General features: G+C 39.5%; 1 protein-coding gene across 7 annotated transcripts in view; it reads left to right on the plus strand.

Annotated features, from left to right (window-relative positions):
• kifap3a (kinesin-associated protein 3a) overlaps positions 1 to 21927 on the plus strand; it is a 256736-nt gene that overhangs the window by 38094 nt on the left and 196715 nt on the right. For 4 of the 7 annotated variants that reach the window (XM_070887100.1, XM_070887104.1, XM_070887105.1 and 1 more), the window contains exons 3-8: positions 6776 to 6930; positions 8148 to 8186; positions 9872 to 9927; positions 10742 to 10883; positions 11533 to 11632; positions 13741 to 13861. In XM_070887100.1, coding sequence (XP_070743201.1) covers positions 6776 to 6930; positions 8148 to 8186; positions 9872 to 9927; positions 10742 to 10883; positions 11533 to 11632; positions 13741 to 13861 — 613 coding nt within the window. Of the gene's footprint in view, positions 1 to 6775; positions 6931 to 8147; positions 8187 to 9871; positions 9928 to 10741; positions 10884 to 11532; positions 11633 to 13740; positions 13866 to 21927 lie in introns of all 7 variants that reach the window. The other 3 variants (XM_070887101.1, XM_070887103.1, XM_070887102.1) reach the window with 3 other exon arrangements.

Raw genomic sequence — 21927 nt, forward strand, 5'->3', positions numbered from 1 at the left:
CTGGGTGGAAAGAAAGAGTGTTGTATCGTCTAAAAACCTCTTGGGTAGAAAAAAAAATCATTCAAAATTCTTGTCAAAATCTTCAGAGGCTTGGAAGGAAATGAACTTTTGACCAACCACAGCAGCTTTTAAGTCAAAGTTAGCTCACTGATGACAGATCAACACAGGGAATTCTTTCACAGTTAGTTATTTGCAAATATGTATTACCTGTACTTATTTTGTTGAAATATTCTGTCTATATTACGGCAATTAATCTTAATATAAGTCCAAGGGGGCTAATCTAGCACCATTAATCTCCCATCATCTTTTAGCACCTAATCAAATAATTCAGGTAACATACACCCTTAGCAATGATATCAAAACATCAGGTCGATAGTGAAATTTCTTGCCCTTAACCTTTTTAATTTGCATAGTTGAAGCATTGTAATGCAAAAAGTAAAATGTGTAGCAAGTTTTTTTTAATGAAACCTGAATCAGTCCATTATAGCTCTATGCAGTGTTAGAGATTAGCTTTTGAATGTGGAATTTTGAATGTTAAAAGTTTACCAGAGTGCTTTTCCAGATAGAAAATATTATTGTAAAATTGAAGGATCTGCACTGATGGGAGAACCCTCATCGCATTGCACTGTATTCCATTCTGGATCACTGTGCAGTGTTATGAAGGTTTGACTATTGAATTGTCTGACCATAACCTATGAAAATTTTAATACGCCCTATTAGTCAAAATCTAATGAAATTCCATTATCATGTCAGAGGGTCATTATCTCGTCTTCCTCAACCATGGATTATTCCACAGCAACTGCCTAGAAGGATAATGAGCTTTAAATGTTACAGTTTAGATCTTTGCACCTGGCATTGTTTTCAACTGTCTTTGGCTAAACATGGCGGCAAAACAGCTCATTACTCCTGAATTGGCTGTGTTTAGGTTTTTTTCCTCTTAAAACATCTTGCAAGTGATATTTTCAATATCCAAAACTTCATAAGTATTTTCACAATTTTCTTCTGCACCTCTTTTTAAAATGCAAGCTCAAGAGTATGATTTTTGTAGGTACCATCAACCCTCTAGTGCCTTAAACAAGTGGGCAATCTTGTGTAAAACGTAGATGACAAATATAAGGGTGCTAATCCTAATTATAGCTATCTTAACTGTTGTCCTAATTGAAATGAGAACAGCTAACCTGTCAAAGATTTTGGGATCAAATCAGGAATCATTTTAATGTACATGACTGAGTTCCACAGTAAGCAGTGCACATATTAATTGAGCATTGACAAAGAAGTGTTACAATAGTGACTGATCTGCAGCTCATTTATCTGCACCCGTTGTCAGCTGTGGCTCAGTGATCACACTCTTGCCTCTGTCAGAAAGTTGTGGATTCAACTCCCACACCAGAGACTTGGGCATAAATTAAAGGCTGATACTCCAGTGCAGTACTGAGGGAGTGCTGCACTATCAGAGGTGCCGCCTTTTGGATGAGATGTTAAGCAAAAGCCCCACCTGAGAGGGCAGACATTAAAGATCCCATGACATGATTCAAAGAAGAACAGGAGAGTTCTCCTCAGTGTCCTGGCCAATATTTATCACTCAGCCAACATCAGTAAAACAGATGATCTGATCATTTATCTTATTGCTGTTTGTGGGAGCTTGCTGAATGCAAATTGGTTGCCGTGTTTCCTACATTACAACAGTGACAAAACTTCAAAAGTACCTCATTGGCTGTAAAGAGCTTTGGGTCTTCCTGAGGTTGTGAAAATGCCATATAAATGCAAGTCTTTCTTTACTGTACTGCAAAGTTGATGGCTACCTTGAGAACCAATCAAGTGACTGGGTATAGATTGTGAAATTCACTCATCTATGTGGGCTGGGAATATGTCCTTGGATTCCCAGAACTATCTTGGGTATAGCTTTAATGACAGTTTTTAAAATAATTTAAAGTTCTAGCACAAAAGCTCATTTTGTGAACATTACATAATTGAAATGAGTTTCTAAATATCTGAGTCAAGTGACATACAATCCTCAATTGTGGGGAAGCACTATTGCTTCATTTTGGCACCTGGTATATTGGAGAAAATATGCTGGGTATGGAACTGAAGTGTCTTCAGCTGTAAGGTTGCAATGTAAAAATGTTTTGCAATAATAATGATGCTAGCAAGTCACAAAGCTTCCTATTTGACCTTGAGTTGAGTTTCTGACACCATTTCTGCTCCATCACAAAGACCGCCTACTCCTACCTCAGCCTATCTGCTGCTGAAGCTCTCATTTGTGCCTTTGCCACCTCCAGACTGGACTAATCCAATGGCTGGCCTCCTATCCTCCACCCTCGTCCAAAACTCTGCTACCCGTATCCTAACTTGCACCAGTTCTTGCATACTCATGAACCCTGTGTTCGCATTAGCTCCTGGACCCTAACACTTCATTTTTAAAATTCTCATCTTTGTGTAAAAGTCCTTTAATGGTTTCATCGCTCCCTATTTCTAACCTCCAAACACTTATTCCTGGTGATTTTGGGCTCTTGCGCATTTCCCCTTTCCCTTTCTCCCACCATTGACAGCTATGCTTTAAGCATGCCTAGGTCTCACTCTGGAACTCCCAACTGAGGGCTGGGTACAGGAGCCCAGTCTGATCCTGACAGATTGCTGAGGCTGGGCACAGGAGCTCAGTGTGACCCTGTCAGGTTACTGAGACCTGGGTACAAGAGCCCAGTCTGACCCTTCCCTAACCCTCTTCACTTTACTGCCCTCCTTAAACCCACCTCTTCAATCACGCTTTTGGTCACCCTTCCTAATATCTCATTTGGCTCAGCATCCATTGATGGCTGATTAAGCCCTGTGAAGTGTCTGACGGTTTCCTACATATGCCACGCACAATGAAAATATGCTGTGATTTTTAAAATTCAGTTATTTGCATTATAGGCAACTTCTTCACTGGCCACAAAGCCCTGCCAATTGCTTTTTAGGATATTTAATAAGCCAGGGTTTTTAATTAAAATAAAAAGTTGATTTGGAGTTAAGAGATTAGCCAGACCAGTTGACTTCTATAGCTGGTGAGATTATTTGGGAAAAAACTGATGTAGATGCAAAAGTCAATTATAAAATTATAAATCAGCATAGAGTTGGAAAGCCACATTGCATTTATTATTTGTTGTCAAGCATCTACTGTATATATACATTCTGAATTACTGTTCTATTTAATAAATTAATTTGGCAGCTGAAGACTACAATGAGATCTGTTGATATTCTATAGCTTTCAAAAATTAGGAGAATTCGATGGTGACACCGACTGGACCTAATAGCTAAAGAAAAGTTTTCCATTTGTTATCATAGATATATTCTAGAAGGTAAAGATGTTCTAGAGGCTTAGGGAACTAAAACTCGCCTGCGAGAGTAGGCTAAAATAAATAACCTAAAACAATATTATAACGTAGTTTACAATTCATACCAAACTGTGCCTCATTTATACCTTTAGAGAGATTGAAGAAACACCAGCAAAGTATGTAGATATCCAGTTCAGGTCACAAGGGGTTCTATTGTCATTCTCTAGTTATGGTAAAGTGCAAGGAGATTTTGTGCAGTAGGAGTCAACTCCCATAAAAGTAGGTTGCCCAGACTACTTACGGGAGCGACTGACGCCACTGAACCTGAGAAGGTATCTATGACAAAACATTAAAGCTTGCAATAAAAACAAAATAAAAAAAATATATATATTTAGACCATGGTTATCTGCATGGCTATTCTATGAACAATACACAGTTGGAAATCATGGAATTACTAGTTGGTTCAACTCATGAGAAAATCTTTTCTAACTCATTTGCAATTTGATCTTGTGACTAATCAGGGTTTCCTTACTCATGGGATAACTGGGTAGTCTGTTGTTTCCCAACACTTGCTCCATCACTTTTTATTCATAATGACTTTTGCATGAAATGAAAAAAGACAGGAATTTTGGGCCCTTTTTGTTTTATATAAAAAAAGCGCAAAAATTATTTGGTTTTCGTGCTCAACTGTAGATTACATTAAATTCATGTTAGTGACAATTCTGGATTTTCAACGACTTCTAAATGACATGTATGTATCAAGGGAATTATGCCATCTACAGCGAGATATAGTAAGTTGACGTAATATCGGTAAGGAAAGCTTAGCTTTGAGATCCTTTATCATCTCCATATGTTGCCAATCAAAGCCTTTGGACTTACATTTATGTACACAGTACAGTAGCTGGTTGGGTGTTACTTTTATTTTACTTGTAATTTTTGAAAATCTCTATAGGCATGCAGGAAAAGTTCTGTGTATTTTAAGAAGGGTGGGGCAATTTCACAGTATAATTTACAAAATGTAATTGTAAATTTTGAGTGTTAGAAAGCCATATGTGTAGTGGAAATGAATAGTGTTCTCTTGGAGAAACAAACTCTCTGTTACAGTAGTTCATTGTTTTATATTTGGCTTTATTGCATGTCTCCACTGGATCCTCCTTTTCTTCAAAGACAGTAGTGTAATACTAGCCCTTGTTTTGGGTTTAAACTGCCATACAAATTTATTAAACAGCAACAGAGAATAGCAGAAGCTTTTTATTGTAGTTATTACCCTTTGCTAGCTCTTTTTATATAGGAGTCAATGAGAAAATATTTACAACTTTAGTGGTAAAAATATGACTGATTACTTTTTAAACTTTTTTTTTTACCTTTTCCTCTCTAACTACGGATTTGTCTGGCCTATTTTATTTCAGGGGTTCCATTCAAATAACCTTTCTTTAAAGGCTGCAGATCAAAATTCAGTGCTTTGTAACTGGAGCTTCATGAATTTAAATAGCTTGCTTGTTAAATTTTTAAAAACTGCCAATCAGAGCCATATTTGAAAAAAAATTACAAATCATATTTCTATTTGAATAACATCGCTTGGCTCCTCTCTCAAACAACCTCCTCCATGACTGCCTGAGCCATCATCACAACAAAGTACCAAGGCATGTTGGGGCATAATATCTGTCAGTAAAGCGTGTTTTTAATCGGCTTTGTACTATGACAGAATTAAAGAAAGAATTTGCATTTATATTGCATCGATCATGACCTCAGGAAATGCTTCACAACCAATGGGGTACTTTTGAAGTGCAGATGTAACTGTTGTAATGTAGGGAAATGCGGCAGCCATTTTGCGCACGTAAGATCGCTCAAACAACTACTCAAGTCACAATGAAATAAAGGAACAGACAATCTGATTTGGTGGTGTTGGTTGAAGAATAAACACCGGTGCAACTCTTCAGCTCTTATTCGAAAAGTGCCATGGAATCTTTTATGTTCACCTGAGAAGCCAGATGGGATCTTGTTTAATGTCTTACCCAAAATGTCTCTGACAGTACTGAGGGAAGAGCTGCACTGCACTGAAGTGTCAACATTTAGAGATCAGTATTTAGTGGCATCAGGTTAGGTTCTAAAGCTGCTACAGCATGCATGTCATCAAATTTGCTTTCAACCTATTGACAGTCGGAGATATCAAACAACAAGCACCGAAAACCACCAATCATACTATTATGAGGGTTGTATCATTCCAATTTATTTTGGAAGCATAGTAAATGGGAGCAATTTTTCTGGAGGTGACATATTTTTGTAAATGGCATTTAAACATGATAATGGATAGGTTATACCCCTCTAATTTACTACCAGTGCTTTGCAACAATAACTTGCATAATTTCAAATACAAACCAATTTTACTGCAGTAACTGCTACTTTTTCTTTCAATTATGACTGTGACTGATTAAGTGCTGGAATAAAAATCTGTTTTAATTTTGTTTTTAAAAAGGCAAAGCAAAGAACCAGAGTGAACTGGCAGATTCTTGGCTTTACTGCATATGTTCATTTTCAATGTCAACAAATGCCCTGCACATAAGAACCCCTAAAGTCTGTTTTTATTACCAATTTTAAAACCCAGCTCTTTTCAGGTGTTAGTCAGTTTTTATTTTTCGCACAAAAAACTGAGTGCATCTGTCAGGATTATCACAAAGTATAGCAGACCAAACTGCATAATTACATGCTGACGTCATGCGATTCTGCAGTCAGAATAGTGTGTCTTACAACATGATCATCTGGTTGTGAACACAGTGCCACTTGGTTGGGAATTTAATGCTTTATACTTAAGTAATCAAAATGTTACTTTTGTGAGCAAGATGTTGGAAGTGGACACAGGTTTATCCTATCCAAAAAGTATTTTAAAGTGAATTAAAGGGGATGAATTCAATGTCAAATCAGGTAAATAAAGAGAGGGAAAGAAAGATTGGATTAAGAGAAGGAGAGAAGAAAAAGACAAATAAAAGTAAGAAAAAAATTGACATTTTTAAAATAACCCTGAAAAATTTAAAATCTGAAGGAATGAGATGCTACACTTGTAATAATTAAATTTTCGGTGCCAGAGTGGTTGATTGGCAGTCATTAATACTTAGCACATCGTTAAAAGGGTACTTGCACTTGTAATGAACAGGCTTAACTTTCTGTGGTGAGTTTAATGGGAAAATTCCTAAAAGTTCCTAAATAAAAAAAAAAAAAGAGGCTAAGGATGAGATGCTGTTTGCGCAAAGCTAATGGCGGAACTCGGGACAGCCACTTTTGGATATACATATTTAACTGCGCATCTGCTCGTCACCTGAGGTTGCTGTATCATTTACCCATAAATAATGGTGATTGCTGTTAGCAGTGCCATATTTTGACATCAAATTCTGGCCCATTAACTTTGTTGCAGTAATTCAATAAATTCATTTTCTTGGAAGATACCAACTAAATCTTCTCCTTTTCAGTATCCGTCTGAAAAGCCTGAATGCCAACACCGACATTGCATCTCTGGCACGGAAGGTGGTTGAAGAATGCAAGCTCATCCATCCAAGTAAACTAGCAGAGGTGGAGCAGCTGCTCTACTACCTTCAGAATCGCAGGGAAAGTCCTCCAGGAAGAGGTAGGAAGCCACTGGTAGAGCTGTTAGTGATTTATCTAACCACTACTTTGAAGTAATTCAAGTGACTACGATCTGCATAGGTCTAATATAGATATATATAGATTTAAATATACGAAGTATTTACATCTCTTTTGATTGAAGTGATGCTGTAAAAGCCAGTATATATATATATATGTCCTATTCATTGAGAAATTACATCTCCATTAGAGATGGGGTCTTATTATCAAGTACAGTACCCTTCTTTGAAAAGTGGTTTAAGACATTTTGATAAATATTAACACCCTATTTGTCCTAATCTACTTCTGATGTGTGATTATTTAGTTGGTGAGTGCTGGTCACATTATCTTGGAAAGTACCGTGGAGGAGCAACCGAGCCGCCTTTTTTTTTAAGCCCTCACATCAATAGAGATTAACCCAAGGGGTTTCAGTAGATTGGTCATTTTAATGTCTGTGTTCTCACAACAATGTCTTCAACACTCCCAATTTAAACCGAAGTGTTCAAAAAGCCAATAGAAATAGACTGGCCAAAGAAAACCCCACCAAGGTGCTAAAATTGGCAGATCTTTTTTTGATCATCTACTTCAAATAGCTGCTTTTCACATGGTGGAAGAGGGTAAGGATCTTTAATATGGCCTGGATTAATGGTGGGCTAAAATGGCCTAGATGTACCTGGAACTGAGTAGCTGATAACTGTTTTATCCCAGCACAGCTAAACTGGTTGATTGCTTGGGAGACAGTTGGAGGAGGTGTTGCTGAACACTTGCCAGCTGTTTCCACCAAAAATAGTGGGTAGTGGCACAACTTTGTGGGGCAGATTACAGCCCTAACTTATCAAATGGAGATGTCAAATGTTGCTGCCAAAGGCAGAACATTCAAGTTTGTCCCGTGACCATCTATCAGCAAGCGTTTGAAACTTTGCATGGTCTAGCATTGTGCCAGTCATGCAGTTTCACAGTGAAGACACCGTATCATTAATGACAAATTGGTGCTGCTGCTGAGACATGTTGATTACTTGGTAAACCTTTGTTATTAATACCTTATGGGGGGGGGGGAGGGGCCAGGTTGTCCGAATAGTTTGCATAAATTATTTATCTTGTACAGAGCTGGGTGACAAATTGAAAAGATGGAAAGGCACAATTAGATAGTTCATTTTTCATTTTTATGAAATATATGCAGTAGGCAATCTTTGTTTATGAAAATATGTATTTTGTTTTAAGTGGGGAGAAGCACCAATTGGAACGTTAAAGAAATTGGAGGTCTGTACAATTTTTTTTTTAAACAGTAGTTTCAATTTAAGACTATAGATGAATTATGATTGAACTGTTACATTTAATGTTTTTTTTAAACTATGAAATATACTCTAGGCAGACTGATATTCTGATTTAATTTTAAATGTGAAGTCCCTGATTCACTACAACCTGAAGTTGGCTTGAGCTGCTATTGAAACAGGCTGTAATAGTAACTTGCTGATCCACAATTGTAGGGCAGCAGTACGGAAACTGATCTCTTTCACAATATGTAATGATTGCATGGATAACTTCCAATTTATACCAAGCTATTGAAATTTATCTCAAGGATGCACATAGCAACAATATGCTGTCAATGTTTATTTCAATGTAGAATGAGATTTATTTTTATATGTGGTAAATATTTCAGTATATTTAATAGCGGGAAATTACTCATTCCGATTACATTTGTTTAAAAAAAATGCATGAACCCTATGATGTGTCCTTGTCTATGGATGCCGCAAGATTATGCATTACCAGTGAAAGTTATTTTCTTATTATACAAGAGTTGTAAAGATGGATTAAAAATTCACGTTTTATAGTTGGTCTTTTATCTTGTTCCAATTGTTAGGAACTTGTGGATTATTAATGTACTCTGCAATGGTCTTGGACCAGTAACCCCGCAACGTTATGCTTCTGGAGCTCTTCCACTTCAGTTTCCTCAATTGGCTGATCATTGAATAGGATGGTAGTTGAAGAGAAATCTGTGCCGCAGATTTATCTCCTTCCTCGTATGAGAAAAATGAAACATGCCTTAGGGAGAAGTTAAATATGTTGAAGTATGTTTAGATTTTAAAATGTTGCTTGCCAGCAGAAAAGTCCAGTTTTAGTAATTTGTGGTACAGTTATATTGCAGATTCCAATCTAAGCTTGCATGCACTGAGGTCCACTGAAGTGTTTAAACACCAGTTATTTTTTTTTAATGCTAGTGAAGAGATTACTTTTTGCTAATCTAAGGTTTGAAATAGTACTACCCGAGAACTTTTGAAAATTTGTCTTGCTCGCATGCAGTTCCTGCCCAGACAGCCAGCCAATGAGTAGCCAAAGTGGAAAACCCTTGAATGCACCATTACATCAGCATCTTTACCACACCCTTCCAGTCATACTGCAAAAACTGTGTTGCATTGTAAAAAGCAATCGTGTTATTGGATCTTTAGAAATTCGGGAACACAGGAAATTTATAACTCGGTTTTATATTGTGATACTGTTTTAAGATCAGCAGTTTGTAGAATCCAAATGGATATTATTACATTCTGACTAATGTAATGAATGCTGGTTTTCACGTTCCCTTAAATTTCATATAGAAATATGCTACCTCAAATATTGCCTGCTTATCTGAATTAGATTGATCTTTAATTATTGGCTTCAGTATTTTAATTTAATTTTTAAAATATAATTTCAAATAATCTGACCATTTGTGAATGCAATCCTAATTGTAATGCTCCACTATATGACTGCAGTAACTTGAGTCCCAGCTTCAGTAATGTTATTTATTTGTTTGTGCAATCACCATAATAACAACCTAATCAAACGCTGTGCACTTTGTTACCAAGGGACATCATGTGATCAAGATGGTGTTTTGTTTGTAGTTTGAGCCATAACAAAATGTTTGTATTTCTTACAAAAGATAAGAAGTATTGGCCTTGTCTTTTCAGAAAAGCGAGAAAAGATCAGCAAACCGAAGGACCCACCTCCTTTTGAAGGAATGGAAGTGAGTGACAAAAATAAATTGAACTTGAAACTGAGAGTGGCGTTATAGTGAGACTTGGATGCACTGTAGGCTGCATAAATAAGTTGCAATGTAAGAGCAGCATGCAGAGTTGCTACTGGAATAAAATATTCAATAATTGTGATTGCTGCTGCGGGTCCTTTAAGTGCATCATTTGAAGCCAATTTTATCTGTGATTGAAAACAGAAAATGTGCAGTAGCTCAGCCGGCACCTGAAAGAGAAAAATAAATTAACTTTCTCAGAATGGAAATGGTCCCACATAATCATGAGTTGGCTATGAAGATAATATAGTTTTCAATTCAAATATCACGATGTCATTCTTGTGTTAAATGCATGCAAATACATTAAGCACGAGACAAAAACCGATGCGAAATTGAACCTTGCAAATTCTCTTTAATTGACCAATAGAAACAATTCTAATCAATTTACAAAACTATCATTCAAATATTGAAATAAGTTCAACATGTTATCTGGATTATCGGCTGTGTTTCCTTTTAAATATAGTTTCATTATTTGTATTGGCCTGTGTAAAATGAACTCCTGAAGGGGGTGTAATTCCACTTTTAATGAAAAGTGATGGCATGCTTCTTAATGACCCATTAACAAAATAGCACTCGCACAAAATTGTGTTACAAAGTTATGCATTCCTGCAATTTTGTTGATGGCATATTAATTATGGGATAAAACAGATATTCTATAATTTTTGGTTGAGACATGTTACCCCTTTGGTATTGACATTAGATGTGTTGTATAAGGAATATCTGGTTTCTGCTACATGTTCCTTATTGTCCACAGATTGATGAAATAGCAAATATTAATGATATAGAAGATTACATAGAACTGCTGTATGAGGACATACCTGACAAAGTGCGCGGTTCAGCCCTCATTCTTCAACTGGCTCGCAATCCTGATAATTTAGAAGAATTGTTACAAAATGGTAAGCTAACTTTATGATTAAAAGCACCAGTGCTCTGCTTCAGGTATCTGCTTTTTACTATTTGCATGTCTTTCTCCCCCCACACCCCACCCCCACTCCCCCACCATTGTCACACAGGCTTCATCAGTCTCTCTCCAGTTTTTTCTCACTAACTACTTTCCTGTATTCATTCCCTATCCACTTTATTCGATGACTTTGTATTTACTTTGCTTCACATGTTGGATCATTTATCTTCGAGTCTTCCACCTCTTATAAATAAATTAAGTTCACTTAATTTCTGTTTCCTCATTAGCCAAAATATAGGAGCAACAGTCAGCTATTCAGCCCCTCGAGCCTGTTCTGCCATTTAATTAGATCAGGGCTAATCTGTACCTCAACTTTATTTACCCGCCTTTGATCTAAGGCAGGTTCTAATGAGATTTCTTTATTGATCAGCACACATCCCCATTTAATAAATATTTGCTCTTTTGTTCCTTGTTCCCATTTTAATAATTTTATACATATCCACATTGAATTGCATTTGCCACCTATTGGCCCAATTATGTGAATATTTTCTTTCCGGTGATAATGATGTTAGATTCAGAATGCAGTACCTGAGAGATAATTCTGTATGAATTTTTTCCATTTTGCGTTTTATTTCTGCCTTCAGAGACTGCATTAGGAGCTTTGGCTCGAGTATTGCGAGAGGACTGGAAGCAAAGTGTGGAACTTGCAACCAACATTATTTATATATTTTTCTGTTTCTCTAGGTAAGACTACCTTTGAAATTCTAACAGTACATGTACAGGTTGAGAGCTGTTAGAATTTGGAATGTCTTTTCTTTCTCTCCCTTTATAAAAGTTGTTTACAACTTGACTTTCAAACGTCCATATGTAAATATATCAATATGTAAACCATCAGGTAAGTGACTTAAAACATATAAGCAGATTTAAAAATCCGAGAGAAATAGGTGGTGAGAATTAACAGATGATGAAAGCAAAAATTTGCCAACCTCATGACTCAAGATGAATCTTTCGCTTACCATTCACCACAATACCTCTGCAACCATCAATTTTCTCAACCATCTCCAATTTGTTTCCCTTATCTCCAGCAAAATCTTTGCTGTCTCCCATCCGAGTCGCTCCGCCCCCCCCCCCTCCATATATAGCCCATTTCTTTGCTCTCTCTAAGGGGTTCAGACTTGAGTGCATAGCTATCTTAGCAATCCATCGCCAGATCGAGCTGTACCTGGGTTCAAGCTCCTGTGCTAAAACTGGCCAGTATTTTCAGCTCATCCTAGAAAGCAAATATAACCCTTAACTACTTTAATCCATCACCAACCATCTTCTTAATCCACTCTCCCCTGCACTTTCAATCCTTACCTCTGAATCCCCTCCCCCGAACTCTCAATTCCTGACTTTGGCTTCTTGTGCATCCTTTCTTCTTCACCCTGGTTACTGTGTCTGAGGAAATCTAGGTCCCATGCTCTTGAATTCCCCCTTCCCATAACCCCTCTACCTCTCCCATCTCTCTCTCTGTTCTTTCAAAAACCTCCTTAAAATCCAACTCTTAGACCAGTGTTGGCAAATGTATTATCTACTAGTCACGTGTTGAATTGGGGATCCAGGCGTGGCAAATTGCTTTTCTGATTAGTTAAAAAGTGAGTACTGGATGTCATCATTGGGAATGCGATCTCAACACTCATTTGGACAGCGTATGCATTTGTATTTTGTGCATTTGTTGCTAAAATGGTAACATGAAAAGTAGAGTGTGCGAGTGCTTTTTGATCACTGAGTGGTTTACTTCCTTGGTTACTGAATGGTGGTAGATGTTAAATAAATATGCACATGAAGTACGTTTATCTGTGCCAGTGTATGAAAGTTGCTTTTTTTTTTAAACTAAAATTAGTGCTTCTGGTTAAAAAATGTCACTACAGCCCCACCTGTGGCTAGTCAGTGATTTCTATTGGATCAAGATTTAGATCACTCCTCCTAATATCTCCCCCTGCTCCACATTTTTTGTTTTATTATGCCCACATAAAGCATGTTTGGATGTTTTTCTATGTTTAATGCAAGTTAGTTTTTGTTTTAAAATGCATATATAGTTTTGTTATATTATCTACAAAGAAACTGTAATGTTAACCTGGGAGATTTGTTCAGTATCATGTCGCAGTAATATGTGTTCATTGTGATGTTTATTAAAGGAATATTGGAGAAATATTTGTGAAATCTCCCTTGTGTGTGTGTATATTTTTTTTTAAATGTTAATGAATCAGCAATTTTGAGCTTTGAAGTGTGGAAACCTGGCGATTATCTGCTTCACTTTGGCTCCCAGCATCTTGTACTGGCTTACTGAAAGGAGTGAGTAGTGCAGAATACTACTCGGTGAGGTTGAGCATAAAGAAGATTGCATTTCTGAGCCATGAAAATGATGAATTACTGGCAGTTCCAAACTGCAGGAAAGCATCATGTTATTTTAAAAAAATTGTTGGAATAGTTTTTCTCTGAAAATTGGATGGGGTGGGTATATGAAGCACTGACAACCCTTCAGGCCTCACAGTTGAATTTTTGAATTGAAGTGAAAAGGCAGAGAATGGCTATTTTGCACACTAATGTTTAAGATGTCGATTTGTGACTAAACTTCTGAACACTGGGCTTTATTAGACTCATTAGCTGTCACCATTTTGAAATTATACTGTTTCAGGATCCTCCTTACTTTCATAATCCTGCAGTGCACATTTTATAGACACATTTTAGTTGTATTGGATGGAAATGCTTCATTGTATGGACATTACAAGCATCAGTTGGGGCTTGGAGTATTAAGAACACCAACGTTGCTGTGTGCCAAACTGATTGATTGTATTTTATGTGTCTTGCAGTTTTTCCCAATTTCACGGACTAATCACTCACTATAAAATTGGTGCACTCTGTATGAACATTATCGATCATGAACTGAAGAGACACGACCTTTGGCAAGAAGAGCTTCAGAAGAAGAAGAAAGTAAATATCCTTTCTTGTATGTAACAAAATATAACAGCAACAACAAATTGCAACTTTGTCTCCTTTTATCTCAAATAAAAGGTTTCAAAAATAATTGCCACAGCAACATTAATTTCACTTAGTTGTAAATGATCCTTCAGTTTTGTTAATTCTAAAAACATACTGAATTTATTGCTGAGGCACTAAGAACTAACAGAAAACTGAACTGTTAATTTTTTTTTAACTATTCAGGGATCAGCAAGTACCACGAAACCAATCAGTTTAGAGGACCATTGATCAAATAATTGTATCACACTGTTGTCATTTGCCATTTATAACATTAAAATTATACCAAAAATTACATAATATAGGAAAACGATCACTAAACATACCCATATATTAATGTTTGAATTACCTGCAAAAAAATGTCCCCCTAACATAGGCTTGCGTGCCTTTCTGTTTAAAAATTAATTTCCAAGCCCCACATCAACTTCCTCTCCTCTCTTCACTTAGCCTCCGCACTGAGTGACTCCTCATCTTGGGTGATTTAAATTTTTTCCATTACTCCTATAGTTTATTTTTTAGCTTGTGGGATATGTGGGCATCGCTGGCAAGGCCAACATTTATTGCCCATCCCTAAATGCCCTTGGTAAGGTGGTGGTGAGCTATCTTTTTGAACTACTGCAATTGTTATTGTGAAGGTACTCCCACAGTGCTGTTAGGGAGGGAGTTCCAGAATTTTGACCCAACGACAATGAAGGAATGGCGATATACTTTCAAGTCCGACTAATGTGTAACTTGGAGGGGAACTTGCGGGTGATGGTGTTCCCACTGCTCTTGTACTTCCAGGTGGTAGAGGTTGAGGGTTTGGGAGGTGCTGTCTAAGAAGCCTTGGTGAGTTGCTGCAGTGCATCTTGTAGTTGGTACACACTGCAGCCATGGTACGCCAGTGGTGGAGGGAGTGAATGTTTAAGGTGATGGGTGATGTGCCAATCAAGCAGGCTGTTTGTCCTGGATGGTGTTGAGTTTCTTGTGTTGTTGGAGCTACACTCATCCAGGCAATTGGAGAATATTCCATCACACTCCTGACTTGTGCCTTGTAGATGGTGGAAAGCCTTTGGGGATTCAGGAGGTGAGACACTCGCCACAGAATATCCAGTCTCTGACCTGCTCTTGTTGCCAGAGTATGTGTGTGGCTGGTCCAGTTAAGTTTCTGGTCAATGGTGACCCCCAGGATATTGATGGTGAGGGATTTGGCAATGGTAATGCTGTTGAATATCAAGGAGCAGTGGTTAGACTCTCGCTTGTTGGAGATAGTCATTGCCTGGCACTTGTGGCTCAAATATTACTTGCCATTTATCAGCCAAGCCTGAATATTGTTCAGGTCTTGCTGTATGTGGGCATGAGCAATTGCAAATGGAACTGAACACTGCAATCATCAGCGAATATCCCCACTTCTGACCTTATGATGGAAGGAAGGTCATTGATGAAGCAGGTAAAGATGGTTAGACCTAGGACACTGCCCTGAGGAACTCCTGCAGTGATGTCCTGGGGCTGTGATCTCTTCTTTCAATTACCCATACTTCTGTTCTCCCTCATTCTCCCTTCATATAAAATTCCCAACCCATATCCTTGACCACCTCAATCTCCAAAAGTTCTGGCCTCACTTCACCTGTTGTCTCAATCTCCAACAAAGCTATCTCTGACCACTTCAGTCTTTGGTTTTGTTCCCAGCAAAGCTATCACTTTCTCCCACCCTTGTCGTTTCAATCATACCTATCTTTACTCCCTCAAGTCTGAGAGACTTAAATTCAATGATATCTGGTGCAACAACAACTTGCATTTATATAGCACCCTTAACATAGTAAAACATCCCAAGGTGCTTATCAAACAAAATTTGACACTGAGCCAGATAAGGACCTATTAGGGAGGTTTTAAGGGGTGTCTGAGAAAGGTAGCAATGTGGTGAGATTTAGGGAGGGAATTCCAGAGCTTAAGGCCTAGATAGTTGAAGGCACAGCCGCCAATGGTGTAATGATTAAAATCGGGATGCGAAAGAGGCCAGAATTGGAGGAGCGTGGAAATCTCGGAAGCTTGTTGGGCTAGAGGAGGTTACAGACATAGAGAGATGCGAGACCATGGAGGAATTTGAACACTTGGATAAGAATGTTTAAAAAGAGGTGTTACCGGATTGGAGCCAATGTAAGTCAGCGGGCACAGGAGTGATGGGTGAACAGGATTTGGTGTGAAGATACACCACAGAGTTTTGGATGACCTCAAGTTTACGGGGATTGCAAGGTGCGAGGCCGGCCGCGAGCTCATTGGAATAGTCGAGGCAAGAGGGTTTCAACAGCAGATGAGCTAAGGCAGGGGCGGAGACGAGTGATATTACGGAGGTGTAAGTAGGTAGTCATGGTGACAGAGGTTTGTGGTCCAAAGCTCAGCTCACGGACAAATAAGGTGCCATGGTTGTGAACAGTCTGGTTCAGCCTCAGGCAGTGGCTAGGGAGAGGGATGAAGTCGGTGGCTAGGGAACAGAGTTTGTGGCGGAGACAGAAGACAATGGCTTCAGATTTCTCCCTATTTCAATGAACAAGCAGCATAGCATTAACATTAACATAGCAGCGAACCTGGGGACTGGGAGAAATTTAGAACTCAGCAGAGGAGGACAAAGGGTTTGATTAGGGTAGGGAAAATGGAGTACGAGAAGAAGCTTGCAGGGAACATTAAGGCGGATTGCAAAAGTTTCTATAGGTATGTAAAGAGAAAGAGGTTAGTAAAGACAAACGTAGGTCCCCTGCAGTCAGAATCAGGGGAAGTCATAACGGGGAACAAAGAAATGGCAGACCAATTGAACAAGTACTTTGGTTCAGTATTCACTAAGGAGGACACAAACAACCTTCCGGATATAAAAGTGGTCAGAGGGTCTATTAAGGAGGAGGAACTGAGGGAAATCTTTATTAGTCGGGAAATTGTGTTGGGGAAATTGATGGGATTGAAGGCCGATAAATCCCCAGGGCCTGATGGACTGCATCCCAGAGTACTTAAGGAGGTGGCCTTGGAAATAGCGGATGCATTGACAGTCATTTTCCAACATTCCATTGACTCTGGATCAGTTCCTATCGAGTGGAGGGTAGCCAATGTAACCCCACTTTTTAAAAAAGGAGAGAGAGAGAAAGCAGGGAATTATAGACCGGTCAGCCTGACCTCAGTAGTGGGTAAAATGATGGAATCAATTATTAAGGATGTCATAGCAGCGCATTTGGAAAATGGTGACATGATAGGTCCAAGTCAGCATGGATTTGTAAAAGGGAGATCATGCTTGACAAATCTTCTGGAATTTTTTGAGGATGTTTCCAATAAAGTGGACAAAGGAGTACCAGTTGATGTGGTATATTTGGACTTTCAGAAGGCTTTCGACAAGGTCCCACACAGGAGATTAATGTGCAAAGTTAAAGCACATGGGATTGGGGGTAGTGTGCTGACGTGGATTGAGAACTGGTTGTCAGACTGGAAGCAAAGAGTAGGAGTAAATGGGTACTTTTCGGAATGGCAGGCAGTGACTAGTGGGGTACCGCAGGGTTCTGTGCTGGGGCCCCAGCTGTTTACATTGTACATTAATGATTTAGACGAGGGGATTAAATGTAGTATCTCCAAATTTGCGGATGACACTAAGTTGGGTGGCAGTGTGAGCTGCGAGGAGGATGCTATGAGGCTACAGAGTGACTTGGATAGGTTAGGTGAGTGGGCAAATGCGTGGCAGATGAAGTATAATGTGGATAAATGTGAGGTTATCCACTTTGGTGGTAAAAACAGAGAGACAGACTATTATCTGAATGGTGACAGATTAGGAAAAGGGAAGGTGCAACGAGACCTGGGTGTCATGGTACATCAGTCATTGAAGGTTGGCATGCAGGTACAGCAGGCGGTTAAGAAAGCAAATGGCATGTTGGCCTTCATAGCGAGGGGATTTGAGTACAGGGGCAGGGAGGTGTTACTACAGTTGTACAGGGCCTTGGTGAGGCCACACCTGGAGTATTGTGTACAGTTTTGGTCTCCTAACTTGAGGAAGGACATACTTGCTGTTGAGGGAGTGCAGCGAAGATTCACCAGACTGATTCCCGGGATGGTGGGACTGACCTATCAAGAAAGACTGAATCAACTGGGCTTGTATTCACTGGAGTTCAGAAGAGTGAGAGGGGACCTCATAGAAACGTTTAAAATTCTGACGGGTTTGGACAGGTTGGATGCAGGAAGAATGTTCCCAATGTTGGGGAAGTCCAGAACCAGGGGTCACAGTCTAAGGATAAGGGGTAAGCCATTTAGGACCGAGATAAGGAGAAACTTCTTCACCCAGAGAGTGGTGAACCTGTGGAATTCTCTACCACAGGAAGTAGTTGAGGCCAATTCACTAAATATATTCAAAAGGGAGTTAGATGAAGTCCTTACTACTCGGGGGATCAAGGGGTATGGCGTGAAAGCAGGAAGTGGGTACTGAAGTTTCATGTTCAGCCATGAACTCGTTGAATGGCGGTGCAGGCTAGAAGGGCTGAATGGCCTGCTCCTGCACCTATTTTCTATGTTTCTATTCAGATAGAAAAGTACCAGGGAGTTTTTGCTGGAGAAATTCTGTGAAAGTGTGTGTGAATGATGTGTAACAGAGCCTTTGTAGTTTTCAACTGGTGCTGTGTAGCTATGATAATCAGAAAACTTACCAATCACTGCGGAAAGAGTAGCCAAAAAGTACATTTATAGAATACAATGTATGCAAATTCAGGTGAAGTTATTTATTAAGGCATTTTTGTGTAGAATCATAGAATATTACAGTGCAGAAGGAGGTCACTCGGCCCATTGTGCCTGTGCTGGCTCTTTGAAAGAGCTATTCAATTAGTCCCCACACCCCTGCACTTTCCCCATAGCCCTGCAATGATTCCACTTTATGGGCCCAAGTTTCCACATGATTTGCACCTGATTTTTAGGAGCAACTGGTGGAGAACGGACTATCTTAGAAATCGCAATTCTCCACATTTTTTTTTCTGCAGTTCTAGTGAGGTAGAACAGTTCTACTTTGGAACAGAATTTTTTCTTCAAAAGGGGGCGTGTCCCGCCACTGATGCCTGATTTCAAAGTTTCCACAGTGAAAACGTACTCCAAACTAAAGTAGAATGGAGCAAGTGAAGAATTTTGTAGAACTGTAAAAACCTGTTCTACACATTAAAAAATCAGGCGCAGGTTACAAATTAGGCGTCCAGAACGAGGTGGGGGGGGGAAGGGGAGGGGAAGGGAAGTCATTAAATTCTACAATCAATCCTTATTTATACTTCTACAAATATTATACAAATAAATCCAACCTGAATAAACATTTATAAGCAAAGAAAAGATTAAATAAACCATCTTCCTACCTGTGTGAAAGTGCTTCAGCCATCGTTCGTTGCCGCGGGGGGTGGGGAAGGAAACCGCCGTTTGTTGCCGCGGAGGGGAGGGAGGGGAAGGAGACAGCGGTTTGTTGCCGCCGCGGAGGGGAGGGAGGGGGAGGAAACCGCCGTTTGTTGCCGTGGAGGGTGGAGAGGGGAAGGAGACAGTGAGAAGGGTAGCCTCAGTGCTGATGGCAATGTGCTTTTATTAAAAAATGTTCAAAAATTAAACAGCTACAAAGAACTACAAAAATGGCTGAGTGCCAATGTTTCCTTCACACTGCGCGTGCGCGAACGCTCCAACGTGCACAGCGTTGCCGGCAGGAAAAAAAACTAATTTAAATAGTACCCGCCCCCTCCCACTTAGAAAATCGGCACGCGTGTAGGCTCCGCCCCCCGGGCGCCGAGCCAAACAGACAAGGAGCTGCAAAGCGCTCGAGAATAGTGCGTTTTTTTTCTGGCACCGTTTTAGGCGCGAAAAACGGGCTCCCAGCTCGGAGGGGCGCCCGTTTTTTATCCTGTGGAAACTTGGGCCCAAAGTATTTATCCAACTCCCTTCTGAAAGTTACAATTGAGTCTGCTTCCACCATCCATTCAGGCAGTGCATTCCAACAACTTGCGGTGTAATATTTTTCACTCCTGTCACCTCTGGTTATTTTGCCATTTAGCTTAATTCTGTGTCCTCTGGTTAAAGACCCTTTTGCCACTGGAAACAATTTCTCCTTATTTATTCTTCAAAACCCTTCATGATTTCTCCCATTAACCATCTCTGCTCTCAGGAGAACAACCCCAGTTTCTCTAGTGTCTCTATGTAACTGAAGTCTCTCATCCCTGGTACCATTCTAGTCAATCTCCTCTGCACCTCCTCTTAAGGCCTTGACATTCTTCCTAAAATATGGCGCTGAGAAATCAACATAATACTCCAGCTGGGGTTCAACCAGTGTTGAAAAGGTTTAGCATAACCTCCTTGCTTTTGTACTCTCTGCCTCTGTTTATAAAGCCAAGCATTCTGTATGCCTTTATAACAGCCTTCTCAACTTGTCCTGCCACCTTCAAAGACTTGGATATCTATAATCCTAGGTCTCTGTGTTCCTGCAACTCATTTAAAATGATACCATTTAGTTTATATTGTCCCTCCTCATCATCTTCCTACCAAAATGATTCCCGTCACACTTTTTTGTGTTAAATTTCAACGACCACGTGTCTGCCCATTTCACCAATCTGTCTATGTCCTCCTGAAGTACGTTATTCTCGTTGTTTACTACATTTCTGAGTTTCGTGTCATTTGCAAACTGTGAAATTATTCCCAGTATATCCAAAGTCCAGGTCACTTAAGAGCATTGGTCCTAGGCGACACCACTGCATACTTTGCTCCATTCTAAAAAACCAACCGTTCACCACTACTCTCTGCTTTCTGTCCCTTATCCAATTCCGTATCCTCGCAGCCACTATCCTTTAATCCCATGGGCTTCAATTTTGTTAACGGGTCTATTATGTGGTACTTTATCAAACCCCTTTTGAAAGTCTATATACACATCATCAACCGCACTACCCTCATCCACCTTCTCCATTACTTCATCAAAGAACTCAAATCAGGTTAGTCAAACACGCTTTGCCTTTAAAACATTTGTGCTGGCTTTCATTTATTAACCCATGTTTTTCCAAGTGCCAATTAATTTTGTGACAGTTAAAGTCTCTAATAGTTTCCCCACAACTGACATTCGGCTGGTTGGCCTGTAACTGCCGGGTTTATCAGTCTCTCCTTTTTTGAACAGGGGTGTAACATTTGTATTCCTCCAGTCCTCTGGCACCACTCCTATATATAAGGAAGATTAGAAGATTGTGGCCAGAGCCTCTGCAATTTCCACCCGTCCTTCCCTCACCCACCTAGGATGCATCCCATCTGAACCTGGTGACTTTTATACTTTGAGTGTTGCCAACCTTTTAAGTAACTCCTCTTTATTTTTATCCCATTCAGTTTCTCTACTACCTCCCCTCGTTACTGTGATACTGGTAGCATCCTCTTCAGTGAAGATAGATGCAAAGTGCTCATTTAGTATCTTAGCCATGCCCTCTGCCTCCATATGAAGATCTCCCTCTTGGTCCCTAATCAGCCCCACCCATTTTTGATTACCCTTTTACTATTTGTATGTTTATAAAAGACTTTTTGATTCCCTTTTATGTTACCTGCTTATCTATTCTCGTACACTCTTTTTGCCCACCTTATCTCCTTTTTCAATTCTCACCTATACTTTTTGTATTTAGCTTGGTTCTCTACTGACTTATGAACCTGACATTTATCAAAAGATTTCTGTTTCATTTTAATCTCTCTTTCTTCAGTCATCTAGGGAGCTCTAGTTTTGGATGCCCTTCCTTTCCCCCTTATGGGAATGTGTCTGAACTATTTGAGTATCGGAGTTGGGAGGTCTTACTGCAGTTGTACAGGGTCTTAGTGAGGCCTTACTTGCAATATTGTGTTCAGTTTTGGTCTCCTAATCTGAGGAAGGACGTTCTTGCTTTTGAGGGAGTGCAGCGAAGGTTCACCAGACTGAGTCCAGGGATGGCTGGGCTGTCATATGAGGAGAGACTGAATCAACTGGGCCTGTCTTCATTGGAGTTTAGCAGGACCAGAGGGGATCTCATAGAAACGTATAAAATTCTGACGGGACTGCT

This window comes from Pristiophorus japonicus, chromosome 8, assembly GCF_044704955.1.
Source record: "Pristiophorus japonicus isolate sPriJap1 chromosome 8, sPriJap1.hap1, whole genome shotgun sequence".
Taxonomy (NCBI): domain Eukaryota; kingdom Metazoa; phylum Chordata; class Chondrichthyes; family Pristiophoridae; genus Pristiophorus; species Pristiophorus japonicus.